At 46.1% G+C, this 20,315-nt stretch overlaps 1 protein-coding gene across 4 annotated transcripts in view; it reads left to right on the forward strand.

Annotated features, from left to right (window-relative positions):
- Positions 1-20,315, forward strand: part of CSMD1 (CUB and Sushi multiple domains 1) — a 1,487,013-nt gene that overhangs the window by 1,352,859 nt on the left and 113,839 nt on the right. For all 4 annotated transcript variants that reach the window (XM_073219228.1, XM_073219229.1, XM_073219231.1 and 1 more), the window contains 4 exons: positions 4,541-4,659; positions 8,257-8,326; positions 11,103-11,219; positions 18,464-18,673. In XM_073219228.1, coding sequence (XP_073075329.1) covers positions 4,541-4,659; positions 8,257-8,326; positions 11,103-11,219; positions 18,464-18,673 — 516 coding nt within the window. The remainder of the gene's footprint in view (positions 1-4,540; positions 4,660-8,256; positions 8,327-11,102; positions 11,220-18,463; positions 18,674-20,315) is intronic.

Below are 20,315 nucleotides of genomic sequence, written 5' to 3' on the forward strand. Positions count from 1 at the left end.
GAGGGTTATTTTGAATTCTTTGGCAGTGCCTGTATCTCCAATTATTTAGGGCAAGCTTCTGGAGATTTGATTTGATCCTTTGACTGAGCCACGTTTCCCTATTTCTTTGTATGCCTTGTTATTCTCTATTAGAGCTTTGGCATCTTAAAAATCAGCCCCCTTTCCCACTGTGCAGTCTGGCTGTGTCCGGGGAGGACTCTGACCAGTCAGCCCAAGTGGATTCTGGAGACCTCTCCAGCCTTTCCGAGGATGTGTCTTTGCTGGTTTCTGCATGTAATCTATTGGAGATGGTTGCTTATTTCTAATCAGGAGTCCCTCTTATATCTTTCTATGGCATTGTGGCCTCTCTGGTGCCAAAGCTCTTCCTAGTACCTTTTTGTGATTCTGCAGATTCTGGCGCTCAACCAAGCTACACATATCACCTTTACCCTCAGAGGCAGCCAGTCTTGCCCTCGGCCCTCAACAAACCAGCCCTCAGTTTCAAGCAAGACCGAAAAACCAATCCCTTGGGCAACTGCCTGAAAAGTCAGAACATCGGGTGTGTATCCCACTGTTCTTTTTCCTTCCACAGAGAGAAGGCAGGAGATGGGATTTTTCTCCCCGTAGCACCCACTGTGCTTGTAATGCTGCTGATGAAGGGAGAAGCAGTTTTCTCCCACCAGAGTCTGTGGTTTCATTAGGGAAACTGAGCCAGCTAATGGTCCAGAAACAATTTTGACCTTACTGAATGACCAGGGCTCTGCTGTGTGGTGCTGAGATCGGTGAGTCACTGAAGTTCAGGAGGCCTGGTTGTGTAGAGAGGCTTTGCCATGTCCTGGTTTTGTGACCTTGGATTAATGACATGCCCTCTTCCATGAGTGCGGGTACTGGACGAGACCAGTGCTTCTCCGTGTTCCGCAGAGCACCTCTGCCCTGCGATGTTCACAGGCGGCACACAGACCAAAATGATCCTGTGAGCCGATAAATTTTGGAAATCTTGGGTTAAGTAAACTTGAAGAAGATTCATCAATGCAGGATTTTGGTTCTTCATTTATAATATATGAATATACTTTGCAAATCCTTGAGAGAGATACAATATTCTACCTCCCCCAGATTTATGCTATCAACCTCTCCTGACACTGGATACGCAATCTTTTATGCTTCAAAGATACTTATGATCTACTAAATGGAAGGGATAGAAATAGCATTTATTTTGTGGACCAAACCTCCCAACAGTTTACAGATACGAGAAAGTATGTTTAGCTTCACATACATGCTACACTTCTTTGACAAGGAACAAAAATGTACTGTCTTTACCTAGGATACTGTTTTATTAGTGGAGTTTTCTCTATAGATTCCCTTTGCTGTCATGAAGATGTATTGATGCATTAAACAGTGTAGTATAAGGGCAAGTGTACAGGGTGACCCGTGTGTATTTATGTCTGTGTGATCATGGCATTTGACATCCATTTTGTCTAATGTCAGTCTCCCATAATGTCTCCCTAAATGAATTTTTCATTTCTTTATTCACCTATTTCCAAAACATTGTCTGACCTTTAATGCAGTTTTTGATTTATGGGTCTGCAGAGGTTATCAATAACACTCTGTCTTATGGTGTACCATACCTCTATGTATGTAAAGAAAGATAGATCTTTATCTGCTAGTTTTGTGCAAAAGAATGCTTATTATGTCAATTACAGTAAACAATGTGCCCAACATTTTTTTTCTTTTCAAAAGTAATAGCTTTCTTTTCAAAAGTAATATTCCCTCTAGTGTCTGTGCTTGACCTGTGTACTGAATGCTTGTGTATCTGCATATATGGTCTTTGAGTTTTCACTCCCGAAATAATCTAGCTCTCATTATCTTTCCATTTAGTCTGCTTTCCTCGTTTTGGCTTTTATCTTCCTTATTGTTTTGAGCTCTCTGGTTAGAATGACATTTTTTTTTGAGTTGTGAAATTTGAAAACCATACACTATGCCACTCAAAATAAGGACAATGCTAAGTTGAGAAAAAAAATGTTCAAAATTACTTCAAATATATCTACAACATCCTGTTCATCCTGCTCTACATATTTGACAAAAATCACACGGATAGCATGTGTTTCAAAATAATTGTCATTTTCAAGATAGCAGCAGGCTGTTCCCTGAATTTTACAAGCCTGAGTTGCTACAATAAATTCCATAGACCAGATGAGACTAATTGCTATATTCTGATTCAGAACTTTAACATTTGATGATCAGTGGTAGGCAGAGCCATTAAACTGTATATTTGGTCAAATCAGGTCACTCATCTTTTTAATGGCTTTGTTTTATATTCTTTGCTCTTCCAGGCATGGGGAATAAAAACTTCTTCTGCTACTTCCTAAATGCCCCAAATTTTTACATTTGAAATGACCAGGATATACGTCTATGAATTATATAGCATAACCACCGTGATATATAAGATGTTTGTGCCGGTCCTGTTTCCTCATGGCAGTAGGTCTGACCCTCTAGTATGCACAGTCATCACCATCCCATCATCCTCATATTTAAGCAGGATACCTCGTGATTCAGAATGAGAGTGTGTGCACCCTGCTTTGCTTGGTAGCACTTGCTGTCTTATAATGGAATATTAGCATGCCAGGTTTTGAAAGAACTAGAATTCTACAAAAATTTTGTCCTACAATGTCGCAGTTTACTTTCCAGTTGTTACTACTTCTGAAAAATTGATTGTGGATTTTCCTATCTATCAGATTGTTGTGTTTGACTATTTCACTTTAGGAAATCTTTAAAACAGCTATTGTATATGTATCTGTTTTCCTCTGTGTCTATTCTTGTGTCTAAAAAAATATCTTTAATTGACTGGCTTTGCAGTTTGGTCTGTCACAGGGCCAAAATGCCACCCATGATTTGAACCATTAAGTATCAATTTCACTCAACTGAAACATTTTCTAAAACTCTGCTCTAAAAGAGGATTTGTTAAGGAATGTTCTCAGATTTTCCAGAGAATGTATCCATTGATGGACTTAAATTGTCCTTCATTCCAGTTTAGATTTACTGTCTTACACCACCCAACCTGCTTCTTGCCACATCTTCTTTTTCACATTTTGATTAGCCTAATGACTAAATGCAAATAATGTCACCCTTTTTCCTTACCCAAAATTCCTCAGTCCACCTCCTCACCTGTAACAGTTGTCAAGTCAGTCGTCTTGCCTGCTAAGGTGCTAACATGTCTCCTCACCTCCTCACTGGTGTTCCCAGGGCTGACTCGCCTCCTCTCCGGCTATCCTGAGTGGTCCACAGTGGGCCGGGCTGATCTTGGGGGAGGTTTTGGCCCCGCTCCTTAACGACAGGGATACCTCTGTGTGGCTCTGTTCTCACCCTCTGCCTGGTATTGTGCTTCTGACCCAGCAGGTTTTTGGGTCTGCGCCTGGCATGCCCTTGGGCTTCCCCTCTCTGGAGTCAGTTTCCTGGACCCAAAAATGAAAGTCCCTCCTCATGACACAAGTCCACTGTCTCCTGTGACTTGGGTCACCGTTAGTGCTGTAGGCAGATGGCTTACCGTAAGAGAGAAAGGCGGTGTCTGGAACATACTTGGGCTCCGGTCCTGTGGCTCAGCAAATATCTGTAGAGGATCATTTCAGCCACTTACCTGCTTTGGCTGTGCAGCCTGTTCTGTAGCCTGTGGTATATGCTGAGCCAATAGCACTTGGTGACCCAGGCGCGAGGAGACGCCGGCGTGACAGGCCGTCATGGGAATGGCAGTCATCTTTGTAGTCCCAAAACGCAGTATTTGAAATCAACTAACCTTGAGCACGCTTCGCACCCGATGTGTTGATTCTGTAACACACCATGGCAGCATGTCTGTTCCTGTGACAGTTCATACCAGTGTGTGTCAGTGTCAGTTTGCGCTTAGCATTAATTCATCAGATGCTATAGGTGGATTCCAATATATATGATGCTTTTTTTTTCATTGTTAATGCCTTATCTACAGGGAATTCCATCAGAAAGTACCTGATTACAGTTTTATGACCTATGAACATTGGTCCTGTTTACCTAAGCGCAGACTGGTCGTAAGACCTTTTTTGTTTGTTGTCTTTAAATGAGAAAGACAGAGAAAGAAAGAATATAAATATTTGTTCTATTATTATGTTTTCCTGGAAGATAGAATTCCCAGACTGACACAGATTTTTCAAAAAGACTGCCAAGTATTCTTGCAAAACAAATCAGGAGGGCAATATCATGGGCTTTGCATATAACAGGGAGCATCATTTTTAAAGGACCTCTGAAAACGTGTATGCTTTGGAATTAATAGTGTTTAATATTTAATAAGTAATGAATCTTATATTCAAAAACCTCCTTGATTTACTGCATGATGAAAATGAAATAAATTAAGAATTAGCTAGTAATTGATTTAAAGTTAGCTAAAGTCTTCTTGGTAAAATACCAAGGGTAAGAGTTAAAAGTCTTTGTTCGTTTCTACAGTAGGAGAGCAATAGGAAAAAACCACTTTGCTATTCAAATGAAGAGAATATTGCTTATATTATACACTCTCTGAGAATCTGTCTTTGCACCTCCCCAGCTGTCGGCCTGGCTGCATGCCCCGAACCAGCCCCTCCCAGCAACGGCGTGAAGGCTGGAACGCGCTACCTGGTGAACGACGTGCTGTCCTTCCAGTGCGAGCCCGGCTACACGCTGCAGGTGCCTCCTCGGGGGTCTGGGTGATGGGGGGGCTGGACACAGGCGTCCTGGGCCAACTCATGTAAGCCCAGACCCCACATTCGCACCTGGAGCTCTAATCTAGTTCCTCTTACTCTCTTTGTGAATCAGTTTCATCAGGTTAAATCGTGCATGCTAGTCATTTTAATTTTGATGGAGAAGTGGCTTCTCAGTGAGAAAGTACTCCTTCAAAGTTGATCATTTTATTTTCATAATTATTTTGTTTCAAAATGTTTATTCTCCCAGTAACTATGCAGATAAAATTCTAAGGGACAGAGTATCAACAGCTTCTTGGAAGGGCCTGTCCTGACAGCCCAGTGACAGCACCTGCTGGGCTGTGGGCATGTCCCGTCTGCATAGGCATCTCACGATCCACTTCAGTAAGTCACCATCAAGTGCCTGCTCTGCACTGGGTAAATGAAGTGCTCAAACAACTGACTTTAATTCGTTTTCAAGAAGTAGTAAGTCTTTGCCATCTTTTGATAGTTTTTTAGATAAAAGTTTTAGCAAGCATTTTTTATAACCTGAATGTAGCAACGTCCATCATATGCATTTTGTGGTTTAATGGTAAGCTCCTCCCAGAGTAGGTCCCCTCTGTCACTTGCCATAATGCTGCTTTTTAATTTTTAAAAGATTGGATTTTTAAAAGAGGAATAATAGGACAGATTACTTGAAGGTTAAAAGTTGAAAACTTCCTATATTTAAAGGATAAAGAGATCCGAGCGATGATGCCATAATCCTGCTCTATTTCTCCCTGCACATATTCATCATCTAAGTATACATATCATGAAGTCCAGTAGAAATGGTTAAGTCTGCTCGTGTGTCTCTCTCCAGTTATTTCAGGTAATAGAGTAGTACTTTTCGCTGTATGTTTATTACGGTGTGGAAGCTGTTTGCATTTTAAGGAGAGTTTTCGTTAGTTTGTTCTTTGGCTGAAAAAGAGCCTGAGTAGCACAGGGAGACGCCGGGTGGGGCGGCAGTGAGCTGACGCCGTGGCGGATGCGCCAGGTTCTGCGCACGGGCTGGGGTCGGTGTCCTGCGGAACCGAGACAAGTCCCAGCGGCAGCCGGGGAGCGGCGACGGCCGCCGGGTGCCTGGCCAGCGCCCCGCAGACCCCCTCCTCGGGCGGCCGGACGGGGGCGCCAGGGAGCAGTGTCGGGGCTGTGGGCCCGGGTGCTCGGCGGGTCCACGTGTACGAGCTCGCCCAGGTCTCAGGTTTAGAGCAACTGTCTATAAAAGACCCACACACCTTGGCAAATGGAAACCGTCATTGCTTTTGTTGTAAATGGGCATCAGGGTGTGAAGACGCTGGGGCGCATGGTGACTGCCCCCGGGGCTGGCCGGGGCCCTGCGAGGGAGCGGCCTTCCCAAGGACCCCTGCCTGGTCTCCCGTGATCCGTGGTGGCAGGCTTCTGGCCCAGCCCCCCAGGGCAGCTGCCGCCGAGTCCTTACGGCAAAGCACCACAGGCATGTCTCACATGCGACGGCGGCACGAATTCCAGCCGCACCCCGAGGGCTGCGTGTGCACGGACGCCCGGCCTATCCCGGCGCCTGCCTTTACGTGCGTCCGTCGGGGATTGACTTACTCCGTGCGAGCGCCCTGCTGTCCGTGACCTCCCCCAGACCCCACGCGAATGCTTGCTGCTGCTCTGCGTGGTCACCCCCTCTCCACTCGGCCCGATGCCACCCTGCAGCCACGGCGAGCGTGCCTTTGTAAGGCAGCTTCCGCAGCCTCCGAGAAGCTAGAGGGGACCATTTCCTAAGGACCTTCCTACCATGAATCGCTTAATATGCTGCTTAGACAAAGGCCTGTGGACACACATCTGTGGAGCCAAATCAGACCACTTACTAGCTCTTTTTCAAACGCAAACTAAGCTATTTTTTTCCACATTAAAGACAGGGTCAAGCTTTGAGTGATAAAGGAGTTCTGGTTTTTTTTTTTTAATTACTACAATCAACAATTTTGCTAACACATTAATATATTTGGAATGACAGCATGCATGAATTACATATTATTTATGAAAGTTTCATTCCTGGTATACTTTACACACAAACATCTATATAAATGCATACACCCACCGATTCGCAGGACATGGTCTGACAGCACTGTGGCATGGCATGTGGTGAGTAAATTCTGAATATTCGAGCGATTGATGATCACCATCTTCCCCAGACTTCTTTTAGTGTTCTCTTAGTAAGTGATAAAATGAAGTTCCAGTTTTAAACTAGCAAATAAATACACAAGTAAATACAATAGTAAACAAATACTTATTTTGGATACAACATAAAACTTCAGCTGAAATCACTAATATGAAATTTTTGTGCCAAAATCAATAACAATATGACCTAGATTGGTCATAAATGACTGTTTGGTTTTATTGGTAGTCATCAGCAAGTATCTTTAAAAGCTTTTACACTTAATGTTAATCCCTAATTCAGAAAGAAATTTACAAAAGATCATTTAATGGCTTGGAAAATGGTACACAGAGAGCATGAACTTCAGCAGGAAAAGCATTCTCTAGAACACCTTCTTTAGGGATAAAAAAGTCTTCCCTTTATTGTAACAACTTTTTAAAATATCAGGAAATATGAGAAATGAATTTTGTGGCATGAGCTGTTTCTAAGCCTAGGGACCTGTTTGTCGTTGACGACTGCATCCGTGAAAAGGCTTATTTGATGCGCTCCCTGCATTGCTGAGACGATTTAATGTGACTTAAAGATTTGTTTTTCAATTGCTTCTCTGCCAGTTGTGGGTGGCAAATGGAAATTCACAAGATAAGTATGCATGGCAGATAAGACCCCCAAATCACAATGAGGAAAAACATGGACATGAATTGTCTGCACACAGAGGTACCCTTTGCCATCTTCTCTTTCATTATAAGACAAATTTTAGCATACAGCATCTCAGAATTTAACCCACTGCCATTTGATTTTTAAAAGAGGAATAATAGGACAGATTACTTGAAGGTTAAAAGTTGAAAACTTCCTATATTTAAAGGATAAAGAGATCCGAGCGATGAGGATTAATTTCATTGCAGGCACATTAATTTGATAGCCTGTGAGACTGTGTGATAATAAAGTGAATGTCAAGTCTCCTTTGTCTCCGATGAAGGAGGACCTGACCCAGTTCTTTGCTGAAGTGTAATGGCCCTGGGACTCGTGCGTGAGCCTGGATGACACAGGGTGAGCTTTCCATAAGGAGATGGCCGCTGCTGACATTTCACCCTTCACAGCAGTGCCTCCTATTGCCCAATCCTTTAGCCTCTCCAACCAAAAGCTCTAAACTCCAGTAATAAAACAAAACAAAGAATTAAGAAGGGAGCCTGAGACTGCTGAAAGAGACATGGCACAATTTTGTTTTTAGTGAAACAGAGTATGGATTTCTTTGAATTCAAAATATGTGATTCAATAGAAAACATTAGAATAGATTTCACAACTTCTGGGTTTTGTGCATTTGTAATTTTGTAATTAAATCCAAAAAGAGAAAGGAAACCAATAAGCACAGATATTACCGCAAACATTTAATCCCGAAATACTCTATTTTCAGTTATGTGAGTTTTATTTTATCCTTTGAAACAGGGCCGCTCCCACATCTCGTGTATGCCAGGAACTGTTCGCCGCTGGAACTACCCATCTCCCCTTTGCATCGGTATGAACACGCCTTCCATCCCCGTGCAGCTCTGCACACACGTGTGGAGCGTGCAATGGCAATCTTATGAAACTCTTTTGGGCTTCCAATGAGGCGTTTCTAAGTGCTTTTCAAAATGCCTGCTGTGTAATGCTAACACCATGGTACACCACAGACCTAACAAAGGTGGAGCATGCCTCTTCTCCCAGCAGATGTAGGACTCAGCTTCCCCCTCCTCTTTGGCCCCCCTGCACGATTGAATGCAGGATTCCTAGCTTGGGGCACTGACCTCAGGTGACATCTGTGTCAGAGCCAGTGCTTGGTCTGTGGGCAGGAAGGAACACAGCTGTTGTCAAGGTCTGAGCAGCACACTGTGAGGCATTTCTCCTCAGGAAAGTCTCATTTCCGGAAACAGAATTCAGAAATACAAATAAGTGATTTGAAGATGGAGGGATGGTATTTCCTAGAGGAAACAGAAAGGTAGCACCCTGGCGGAGGTGCTCTTTAGGACTCCGGTTCAGCCTGCCTGTTTGCGGAAAAGCGCCCCTGGCCCCGCATTTGAGAAGGGAACCTGCACCCTGGGCCCCACAGACTTCCCTGTGGACTAACAGTGAGGTGCTGACGAGCCTGTGGGCCCAGCAGGTGGCCTTCACTCGGCCCCTTCTGGGAAGGCCTGGAGCCGTCAGGGGCCTGGCCATCCTTCCGTGAACTTGCGTGTCCTTCCCGTGATGCAGGCCCAGAGCCACACCTGCCACCCTGTGTGTGTCTGACGCCCACCTGTCCTCACAGCTCAGGTGGCCGCAGTGGCATCAGGCGCTCCCCTTACCTGTACAGCCCACGTGCCTCTTGCCTTCCCCACACCGGCTCCCTCCCGAGTCCCCTTCCTCCTCCACTGCCGAGATCGCCCACCTTTTCTGTCTAAACCCAGACATTCCCAGGACTGCTCTCTGCCCCTCAAGATCCAAAGGGCCACTTGCCCTCGTCAGCCCCACACCTGACTGCACCCCGGCTGGGATTCTCACCTCTAACACCTCAGCTTTGAGATCCATAGCCTTGTTTATTGAAGTGTAGCTGATATGCACTATTTCAACAGTTTGAGGTGCCCAACATAGTGACTGAACATTCACGCACATCAGGAAGCAACCACCGCGTCCGCACGCAGCCTCTGCACCGCCGTCTCCCCGCGCCGTGCGCTCACCCGCAGGCCTTCTCGGTTTAGCCTGGAACTCTCTGCCTTCCTCTCCCACATTCACCGTGTTCCTGTCACCGTGTCCTATTTGTTTACAAGTGAAACATGCTCCTTAGTGACCAGTGTATTTTTTCATGCAAGTAGTTTCTTGGAAGAAATAATGTCTAACTACCAGGTGACCTAAAAAATTAAAGTTATTTGCAAGAGATTTTAAATCCCAGCTTGATTGGAAAGACTGTAAGAAAAGGGAGACCAGGACCTGCCTGCTCCAGGGTCTCCTGCCTGCCTGCGTACTGGGGACTTACACAGAACATCAACCTTCCTGTTTGTCTTTAAGTGAGGAACTTCCCCTTAAACTCGGGAATTGAAGTATTTTAAACTTGGAAATAAAATCAACCCAAAACAGGTATTCAGTCAAGTAATATGTCATTGCCGAGACCCTCTGTTACATGAGGAAATGTTTTATTTGAATAGTTACCCTATATTAGCCAAATATAGTTGATCTTTATCTTTTATTTAACACATCTTGTGTATTAGCAAGTGTCAAAGTTCCATCCACTCCCGTGACACCTGCTCCTCCTTCTCCTCTACACGCTGTCTGGAAAGGTGCTTCACCGGAAAGCTCACCAACAGCCCCCAGCAGATGTCAAAGAGCGATCTGAGAGATGGAAAGGGCTGTTTTTTATTTTTATTTTTCAGCTGTTATCTTTAATCCAAGCTGGGGGATTTTAGTACCAGAAATCCATAGTGACAAAGTATTTTATTTATTAGGTATTTGAATATCAAGTCCTAATTTAACAAAAATACTACTACTAATGAACACAGTTATTGGAACATTTCTGTACAGGGTACTGAGCTTCAGCCCTAATTCTCAGAGCTTAACTGATACTAAGTATTTTGAGCTTCACACGAAGCACCTTTGCTGGGGCCCTGCCAGCTGGTGAGTGGGTGTCCCCTCCCCACAAGGCCCCTCCCTCCAGCAGGGCGAGGCTGGTGCCCTCCAGTAAAGCTCATATATGTTTTGACTAAAAAATCAGGAATCTGCACAAAATAAGATATATAAGTCCAGTATAATGTAAGGGTCCTAGCTGTTTCATAACAATAAACACCATGTTCTTTACAGATGCCATATTTGCCACTAACTCTCAAAATATGCTATTTAAGAAAGGGTCTGGCAGGGAAGGAATTTTCCAGCAGGAGGCAGGAATTGAGTGTACCTAATGGTGGCAATAATGATGCCCTTTTGCTGCTTATAGCGAGAATTAAGTGATGCCCAGCCCAGTAGGCATTACAGAGTTGGCAGCCGACTGTGGTAACTAGCACACCCCCCAGTAGTAGCAGCTCGTAACCTAACGCAGGGGTGCCTGGCTGGACTGCATTAAAAGGATGACCAGGAGCCCCTGTGTACCAGAAGCAGGTACATTTTCAAAGACAGTCCTTGTTCTTAAGCAGTTGAGCCTCAAGGGAGAACTAACCCCTTAAATAACTGAAGTTCACAGCATTGTGCATGTGCTGTAAATAGAGAAGACAGTCAGTTGAGCAGCTGAAGTTAAGCCTCCTTAGGAGAAAGCCCGACCCACCCAGCTAACTGCCCTTATCCACTTACAGCCACGTGCGGAGGGGCCCTGAGCAGCATGGGGGGCGTGATCCTGAGCCCAGGCTTCCCGGGTGTGTACCCCAACAACCTGGACTGCACCTGGAAGATCGGGCTGCCCGTTGGCTATGGTGAGTGACAAGTGTTCAGTTCCTACAAATGCAATGTTTTAATCTGTCTTTGAAAAGAACTCAGCTGTTTAAAAAAATATGCCTTATTCTGATGCCATAACTGTCTTTAAATGAAAGTTTCTTCCAGGTTCAAGTAAAGCTTCAACAGAGTAACGTCAAGACCAGAAAGTTACTTGAAAAATCAGTTCAGCCATGCAGCTCTTACCACAGCAAATTAAATGAGCTAAATGACAATCTAAGAGGCACGTGAAGTGCGCATTGCTGCCTCCCTGATGCGGTTATCAATATCTATATTTATAATGCCACCTTTTAGCATCTGTCTCTGCAGCTCGGTGGTGGTTGTTTCTTTTGAACAATGTTTTAAGGCTTTTCCAGGTGATGACGCACTTTATTATTCTGTAAACTTGTAATTGTATTGATTTAGGTTTAAGAAAATGGCATTTTTAAATTTTTAGTTACGAACTTTCAGATCATCCACCTTAATAATTCATCACTTGAATTGTCATGCACACTGAAACTTAATTCTGGCCTTTTTCAGAAACGCCTGTTCCGTATCACTGGGGGTCCCCCCATGCATTCCCCCATCTGCCTTACAATTTCCTTTGCACTTTTGGTTTGCTAATTTGGATTTTCTGCACAAGAAATTTCTTTCCCCAGAAGAAAAAATTCCCCTTGATTTTCTGAAAAGCACACACTGTGACAGGTGTACCAAATACTCTAGTCACTGAATGGCCTAGGACACAGCACCTGAGGAATCGTGTACTAAATAAATATTAGTTGACTGATGAATGAACATAAGCAAAAATGGAAACCATTGCCCTAGAAGATCATATTTTGCTTTGAATTTTGAGAGCTTTTGCCTACAGAACATGTGTCCAGGACGGCAGCTGCTGCAGGATGTGGCGTGCGGAGGGCAGGGCCCACCTGCTCAGCAGAGCACCACGGGGGACGCACAGGGCCTGGGTCAGCCATGGGGGCCAGACACCCATGGGCAGACACACGGTCCACATAAATACTAATGTAGTTTCCAAAACTGACTGATCCATGATTTGAGAAGTCTCTGTATTTTAGCTTATTTCTTTATGTTGATCAGTCATAGACCAATATGCAAGCAAATAATTTGGGAGAAAGAATCAGTTGCATTTCCTGACTTCATGTTCATGATCTATGAACCTAAACAAAATATTTACTTGAAGAAAAGCCAAAATGAAAAAAAGAAATTTATGAAATATTAGAAGTAAATGGCTTAAGTCTTTAAAATATTTGATATTGCATAGTACTGAGTTTTAAAAAGCATCTTGAAGAAAAGGTGAAAAGAAACTTTGTGTCTTACATACTAAACACATGCAAAATATACTCTCCCCAGCTTGTCAGAATAGATGTAGTTAATGCCCTGGAATAATTTCCTGTAGATAACCTGTAAGAAATGTACCAGGCTTGCCTGTGATAAGTTTTTATAATCACTTCTAACCATGAAGCTATAAATTTAGGGAAGAGGCATGTAAGTGGAGGTGGGTCCCCTGACATGGTAGATATTTGGGAATTTTCTGTCTCAGCCAGGAATACTTTCTGGGGTGTGAATAACTGTAGCACTTTGCAGATTCAGAGAAAACTTTACTGCCTAACCTCTGACCCCACACCAGGCTTTTGGGAACCCTTCAGTGAATTAGTTCTGTCTGTCCCTAGCCTTGGTCGATCTCCGCCTCTTCTCCCTTGTCCACCCACCACCCCATAGTGCCCACTGTCCTGTGGACAGGGGCCGGAAGGCAGCCATAGTCTTGCTCTCAGGGGCCGACCACATTTTCAGCGGGTGCGACGTGTTTCCACCGGGGCCATCTGAAGGTGTCTCAGACTCAGTCCAAACCCAGACCCATCCCCCTCCGCTCCCCTCACTCGGTCTGTTTCGGGCAGGTTCCGTCTGACCCGTTGCTGCCCACAGCACTGCCGCCATCCTAGGTTCTTGCCTCTCCCAGAACCTCACCTGCTTCTGTCAGCAGGTGCCGCCCAGAACCACCCACGTCACAGGCAGACCTCAGAGTACCCCCCGGATGTCCTGTGGAAGTACGTTTGGGTTTGAAACCCAACAATCTGCACTTTTAAGTTCAAGCCCCCAAGAAGTTTCTAACTAAAAATCAAAACAAAATGAAACGGAAAGGACCATAACAGGATGGCCACCATCTCTTTGATTATCATTTCTCCCCTCTTCCAGTCCCGACTGCTCCCTCTTGCACCAAACCTGGGGCTGGTTCTGGAACATTTCATGTAAATACAACCCAGGAAGCGGCTCCTCCTTTCCTGGTGGAGCACGTCTAGAGGAGGGGAAAAATCCATTTCTACTAATGACCCAATAGATGTTTTACCTGGAAAACTGCTGTTAGGACGATCTTGGTGACCAAGTTGGAAGATAAGAGTAAAAAGACCCCTCCTCCTTCAGGCCAGGGAGGGCGTCGGGTGGCAGGTAGTTTACGATACGAACATGGGGCAGGGGGGCCTGACCAGTCCTTCCCAAGAAACATGCACTCAAGCCCGTTGCTGTGCTGCCCACCTCCCCGGGCCACCTGATCGCCTGCTCTGGGCGTCTGCATGCGTGTGTGTAGAGGGGGTTTTCTGGCTGCCCTTGCTCTGCCCTGAGCTTTGGGGAACAATTTCAAACAATGTGATAAGCAGTATCCCTGGAAGTCCATCAAGAAATGGGCCTCATGGGAAGCTTGTTCACCCAGAACATAAAGAGAACTCAGGTCTGCTGTGGATTCTATCTGCTTACACTTGGAACGCTGTATCCCAAGGAAAAGGACCGTTTGCACTGTGGTTCTCCATCTCGGCGGACGGGAATCTTGGTGGACGTCGAGTTGTTACAGTGACGTCTCTGTGCTCTGCCCCTAGATGCTCTGCTCCCGCATCGCTGGCCAGATGGGGAAAGTAATTCTGCAAAATAATTTTTACCTAGCATCTCCAGTATTTTGGATGATGGAGTCATTTCTCCTATTTACAGAAGAACACTTTTAATGGAAATAAGATCCAAAATGCACAAAGGTTTTTCATAAGATCCTTGTAAATGCTATATATGTAACATAAATTGCTTTGCTAAAAAAAAAAGTAAAAATCATGAGGTTTTGACAAATTGGAAGTAGAGATAGGATGTTTGGGTATGAAAACCATGATAAGTTAAAACTTTGAAGTGAATTCCCAAAAAATAATTGATACTCCTCTTCCAAATTTTTCTTAAAAATGAGTTCTGTTTTAAGATTTTTGAAGTTAGTTTCTTTATTACTTCAAATGCTGTGTCAGGTATGTGGAGCTCCAGGCCTGTTGCCCGGCCTGCCAGCGTGGCATCTGACTGCTCCAGGCAGTGACGACTGTTGAGCTGGCCAGCACCATGACCCAGCTCCTCCGGCTGACCCCGAGGGACACGCTCACCAGCGTGTGAGGCAGCGTCGCCTTTTCCCGAGGAAAAGGATTGCTGTTTTCACTCATGGAGGGTTTTATTGAGACATTTGCCTCTTTCCATACAACGGATATGCATGGGATGGCCTAAGGGATTGTCCAGTCCATCAGTTCAGCGGCTGCCATTTTAGTCAGTAACCGTTTTGATCAGTTCTGCTCCCCCACCACGTCTGTGATCCATCAGCAGTTCGATCAAACAGGAAGAAGGATCAGCTGTTCTGGCATCATGTGAAGCCACTTTTGTCTCGCATGGCTGGCCATGCGCTCCGCGGCCGCCATCCCCTCCATCCTGCCTTGGGGGCAGGTGTGTCCTGTTTCTGGCGGGTGGTACTTGAGCATGGGCAGCGTACGCCATGGTTGCTCTTGTTCTGGGCTCTGAGTTTAGCCAGGCAGAAATCCCAGCTCTTTCAGTTGCTTTGGCCTAAGCCTGATCAACACTCTGTCTCTGCTCCTCTGAGCCTCTCTGAAGGCCCCACTAGCGGAAAAGCCACTGAGCGTGTTCTGCTCTGCCAGTGCCTTTTATATTTAAAACCATGGAACTAACATTGCCGCCCTGGTGGCGTCTGGCCGTCTAGAAGCCCGGGAGGGACTACAGGATCCCTTAGAACGGTCACTGTATTCTGAAACTGTTAACACTTTTGCTGGTTTATCATGCACAGAAAGTAAAAAATAGAGCAGTTGGCATCCACAAGTTCTAAAAACAAGAAAACGGGGGTTTAACTCTGAAGTCATGGTCACATTACTATTCAGTCTTGACAAAATCCACAGTTAAAACCCTTTGTGCAGCCACCTTGTGCTGACACTTCATTTTCCGCATGTGGGATCATTGGATGAGGACGTGCTGTGTAAATTCCACCAAAGGTGGACATTCAGATTGGTTTTCTTGCTTTAATGGAACATTTTTTTTCTTAGTTTATGAGACAATGACAGGATAAGTAAGTGGTGCTCATTGCAATCCCTTCACTTGGGCTTTATGTTGTCAAAGTGGCACAATTCGCTGAAAACTGTACTGATAGATAATTCCATATCAAACCAGATGAGAACCGGGGCTCGTTCTATTTCCTGATGTGTATTAGGTGGTTTGATATGTGTCTGGATTTATCCTGCTTAACAAGCTAATTTTTTTTCACAACATCAAAATTATCATAATTCCATTCCATTTTCCAGTTTAATACCAAGTCAGTGAAAGGCCAGTGTCGCCGTCTCCTGTGCTCCTCAGCATGGCGTCTTGTCAGTCCTCCCCCGATCTGTTTGCTGTCGCGTCTTTCTTGGCTGTGGCATTTTGTGTCTCTGGATAAATGCATTGGAAATCTGCTTACAAGCATCTGAAATGAGCACGTTAGGCTGTTTCCCTGCTATTTGAGTTTATCCCTGAGGAACAGTTTTTAAGTGTCCTTAATCTGGCACATCCTAACTGATACTTTTGGACATAAATAGAAATGCCAGTAATTCAACCACAGCTTTTTGTTGTTCTGTGTCCTATCCCGTGGTCACAGAAGTGACAGGTATTTATGAAACCCTCGGCCACAGTGGTTCGTGGCCTTGACTTAGTCACACACACACACACACACACACACACACACACACACACACACACGGATTCATCAGTACAGTCTATTAGTAACAACTCTTCTATCAGATTTGCAGGCTGTGCACAGAAGGCAAGTTCTTAGTTGAGCAGCAGATGAGGGATCAGATACTGGCGTGGGCTGTGCACTCAGACAGCTGGGCCTGCGCGGCAGTGAGGGGCGACGGTGCAGGATGGAGAGCTGCCTGGCCTGGCTTCTTCCCCTCCTGCCTGCTTCCTTCTCTTTCTCCCTCTTTTTTCCCTGCTTCTGAATGTCCTTCATATTTGCCTGGATTTAGAAGAAAATTAATAGCTCATTAATGGCTCTTTATTAAAGAGGAAGATTTGTCATTTGAAAATATTTACAAAATTGTTTGAATGTGGAGAGTTGTCTGTGATGTGAGGACGGCCCCGCAGGGCAGGCCGTGAGCCCCTTCGCTGCTGCGGGGCAATGCGGGGCGGGGTGAGCGCAGGTGGTGCCACGGGAGTTCCTTGGCAGAAGTTCCGTGGCTCGCACCCCACACAACTGAGCCTTGGTTGCTGACGGTCTCACTACATCACAGGCCCTGCTTCCTCAGTCTCTTCCTGAAGCAGAATCGCAGGCACTTCTTCCTTGCCCTCTTCCTCTGCCAGCCTGGGCTGGGCAGATCTAATACAAAATTATTTTCTCCAAGAGCTGGAATATTCTTAACATCATGAGTCAGTTTGCACATGTGCACACTGAACCCGAAGAAGTGGGGCTTCGTCAGCCCATGGAGTGCAGAGCTGACCTGCGCCTTGCATGCCACACTGCCCAGAACACCTGCCCTTCCTGAGCCCCCGTGGGCTCACCTGCCAGTGTGTGTGAGGAGAGTAACCACCCAGCTGGGTGACTGCAAGAGGAAGCGGTCGCCAGGTCGGGCCCAAAGCCCCACGGTCAGCCTTCCTGCGCCCAGCCAGGAGGGGCCGTTATTTACCCTCCCTCCCCACAGACTTCCCCACGGCTGATAAAATCGGTGTTTGGGGCGACTGCATTCTGCGGGGCGCCTCTGGCTCTTCTCCCTGACCACTCTATACTTCCATCCTTCCTTTTCACTGATTTCTGCCTTTTCATAACTGCGTTTTCCATCTACACCTAAGTAGATATATTTGCTTTAAAGTTTCTCTGCATTTACAGTTAAGCAAGGCAGCCCATGTAAGCATTATCTTGAGTTTTCCACACAGAGGAAATATATATCAAATATGTCAGAAGAAAAGTGAACCTAAAGCTCCTCTTATCAATCAGAAACAGGAGACCAAAACACAAATTAAAGCTTTTATCATACGTTGGTGGAATGATCTGTAATAGTTTCTGGAATTCTCAGTTTAGGCTTTACGGACCTGAATTAACTGCATGGATTTATGCTGAAACTAATAGCAGTGAAATTCTTTATAAATTATTTAAGTGAATTGAAATATTGCAGACACAGTAGTCAAATGAATTTTAAAACTTCCACAACATCATAGCAAATAAGTCTAAATTCTCCTGATTTTTAGATGCTTCTAAATTATCAGCTTTACCTTGTCTGGTCCGCAGATCAATATGGCATTGCTCAAGGGGACAGTCTTTGGTTTGTGAAACTGTGTGAGGCTGTTAGACTGAATGATGATAGAGTTATATGGGGTCTATTGGATGGGGTTTCTTGAAAACATCAATAATGGGCTCTGTGTACATAATGCAATCAAAACAGTGCAGCTAAACTACCAAGTCACTTGTGCAATGGAATGACCATCCGTTTAAAGGCCACTTTAAAGTATGCTGCATTTTGTTTTAGACCTCTATTGTCTTCTTCTTTGACACAGCTGTTAATTAACTTGTGATTTGGTGTATAGTCACAGCCTCTGTTTCTGTCTGTGACAGTTATAATAACAGCTGGAACGAAATCATCGCCATACATACAAGCACCAGTTGCCCTCCTAGGGATTCATACCTCTGTAGCTCTGTGATACAACGCGTGTAATGCTCACACTCCACTGCGGGGGACCTAGGGACGTGAACTACCTGCACGGAGGTCACCTGGCGCCTGTGGGCCGCAGGTGGAGCTGCACCCTGGTGGCGGGGTCCGCGATGCGTGCTCGCCCCACTATGGCTGCGCTGCTCTGCCTCCAAGAGAGACATTGTGTGGGGAGACTAGTGAAATTTTCATCACTTTTGCCAAAATCAATTTATAAATTTTGATATTAACTTTTACTTCTTCTGCCTACTTTTTCATAGGTGCACATATTCAGTTTCTGAATTTTTCCACGGAAGCTAATCATGACTACCTTGAAATTCAGAACGGTCCTCACCGCAGCAGCCCCATGATCGGGCAGTTCAGCGGCTCCGAGCTGCCCTCCGCCCTGCTCAGCACGACGCACGAAACCCTCGTCCACTTCTACAGTGACCACTCGCAGAACCGGCAGGGGTTCAAACTCGCTTACCAAGGTAAGGAGGAGAACGGGAATCCACAGCCGCTGCTCACCTACGAGTTGTTCGGAAATGTACGCCCCGCGCCAGTAAGAGAGACTCGTGGGCCGGAGCGCCTCTCAGGGGTGCTGTTCGCCCCCCAGGGTGGGGTCACTGCCGTCCTGACACACGAGTCTTGGACGTCGCCTCACAGGCTGTGACCGGCTCCGCACTGTCACAGCCGCCACTCCCGTCCCCAGGCGTGTGCTCCCCGATGGCCCTCCGCGCGCACCTGAGCCGCTGGCTCGTCTCGTGACCTATCTGGTCAGCGTCCTCGTGTGCCTGTGCACCGAGCCCTTCAGGACTGTGCATTCGGTTCACGATGGAAGTGGGCCTGGCAGCGCCTCCCGTGCCTGGTCTCCACGCAGATCAGTGGATCAGCACGTTGCTCAAGTCCTGTGCCAGTTATGCCCGTGAATGGACTTCATCCTTTGTTCTTAAGCCACACAAAGGGAAGGCCTAAGGCAAGCTGGAACTGACCGTTATCCAGGCATTTCTGACATGTGAAAAATGTCAAAATTTTCATTTCATAACAAATAATTCAGTAGATCTTTCTCAAATGGTGTTAAATGAAGTTGAAAATGTCAAAAATAGGTCATTTTTCATCATGGCTAAATCACTTGCTTTCTTTAATTTCATAGATTGCCCTTGAAAAATAGAGCTTTTTAGTATTTTATTGCTGAAAGAGGATGGCATTTTGTGTTGAACTTTTAGACATCATTACATAAAAAATATATAAAATACAACTTCAGGTTTCCAAAATTTGGGTGTCTTAAAATAGTAATCCTGGTAGGAGGCAACCAGAAAGGGAAATGGAGGCTGGAGCTGCGAGGAAGAGGGCAGGGCCCGTGCCAGGACTGCTCTGTGCTACCGCGGGAGGGCAGCACCACGCCCGCCGCAGAGCGGGAGGCGACAGGTGCCCCACCGCGCGCCATCCGCCCTGTTCCCTCCCCGGGTGGCAGGCCTCCTCCTCCCCTGGCCCCACCCCGCCTGCACTCCGGCTTTGCCCATCAGAGCCCTTCACCGCGTCCACAGCCGCCCCTTCCTGCCCGGGCCTGCCCAGCAGCATTCCAGGCGCACTGAGCTCTCTCCCCCTCACCCGCGTGTGTGGGGTTTTATGTACCTCGGATCCCCTGCTTCCCTGAGCTTCCACCTTCTAAGAAGCGCTTTTTGAGGAACCGTCTCCTCAGGCTTCTCGGGCTCTGCACCTGGTCCCTGTCCCCCAGCCACTGACATGCCCTCTGTGGACCGGGTCTTGCCACCCAGCAGGTTTTCATGCCACCTAGTCCCTGTTTGGAATGGGCATTTCCCACGTTTCCTGCTGGCCTCAGCACCACTGTCCTTTCCTCTGGCTGGGCGCCCTCTCCCCTTGGCTTCGGACAGTGCGATCTGATGGTCATTCCACTGTCTCACTGCCATTGCCTTATTCTCTTAGCCTCTTTGTCCTCTTCTGACTCAGCTGCAGGACTGGGCTGGGGGCCCTGTATTGGCATCTTTCACTTCCCCTGAGCGTTGTCGGCACTCCTGGCTCAGAGGCCCTGGTGCAGAGGGTGCAGGCCTCCGGGAGGGAGACGGGGTCCGGCCTCAACATGACTTTTGTCCCCTGCATCTGGCTGTGTGC

Source organism: Manis javanica, chromosome 12 (assembly GCF_040802235.1).
Source record: "Manis javanica isolate MJ-LG chromosome 12, MJ_LKY, whole genome shotgun sequence".
Classification (NCBI taxonomy): Eukaryota; Metazoa; Chordata; class Mammalia; order Pholidota; family Manidae; genus Manis; species Manis javanica.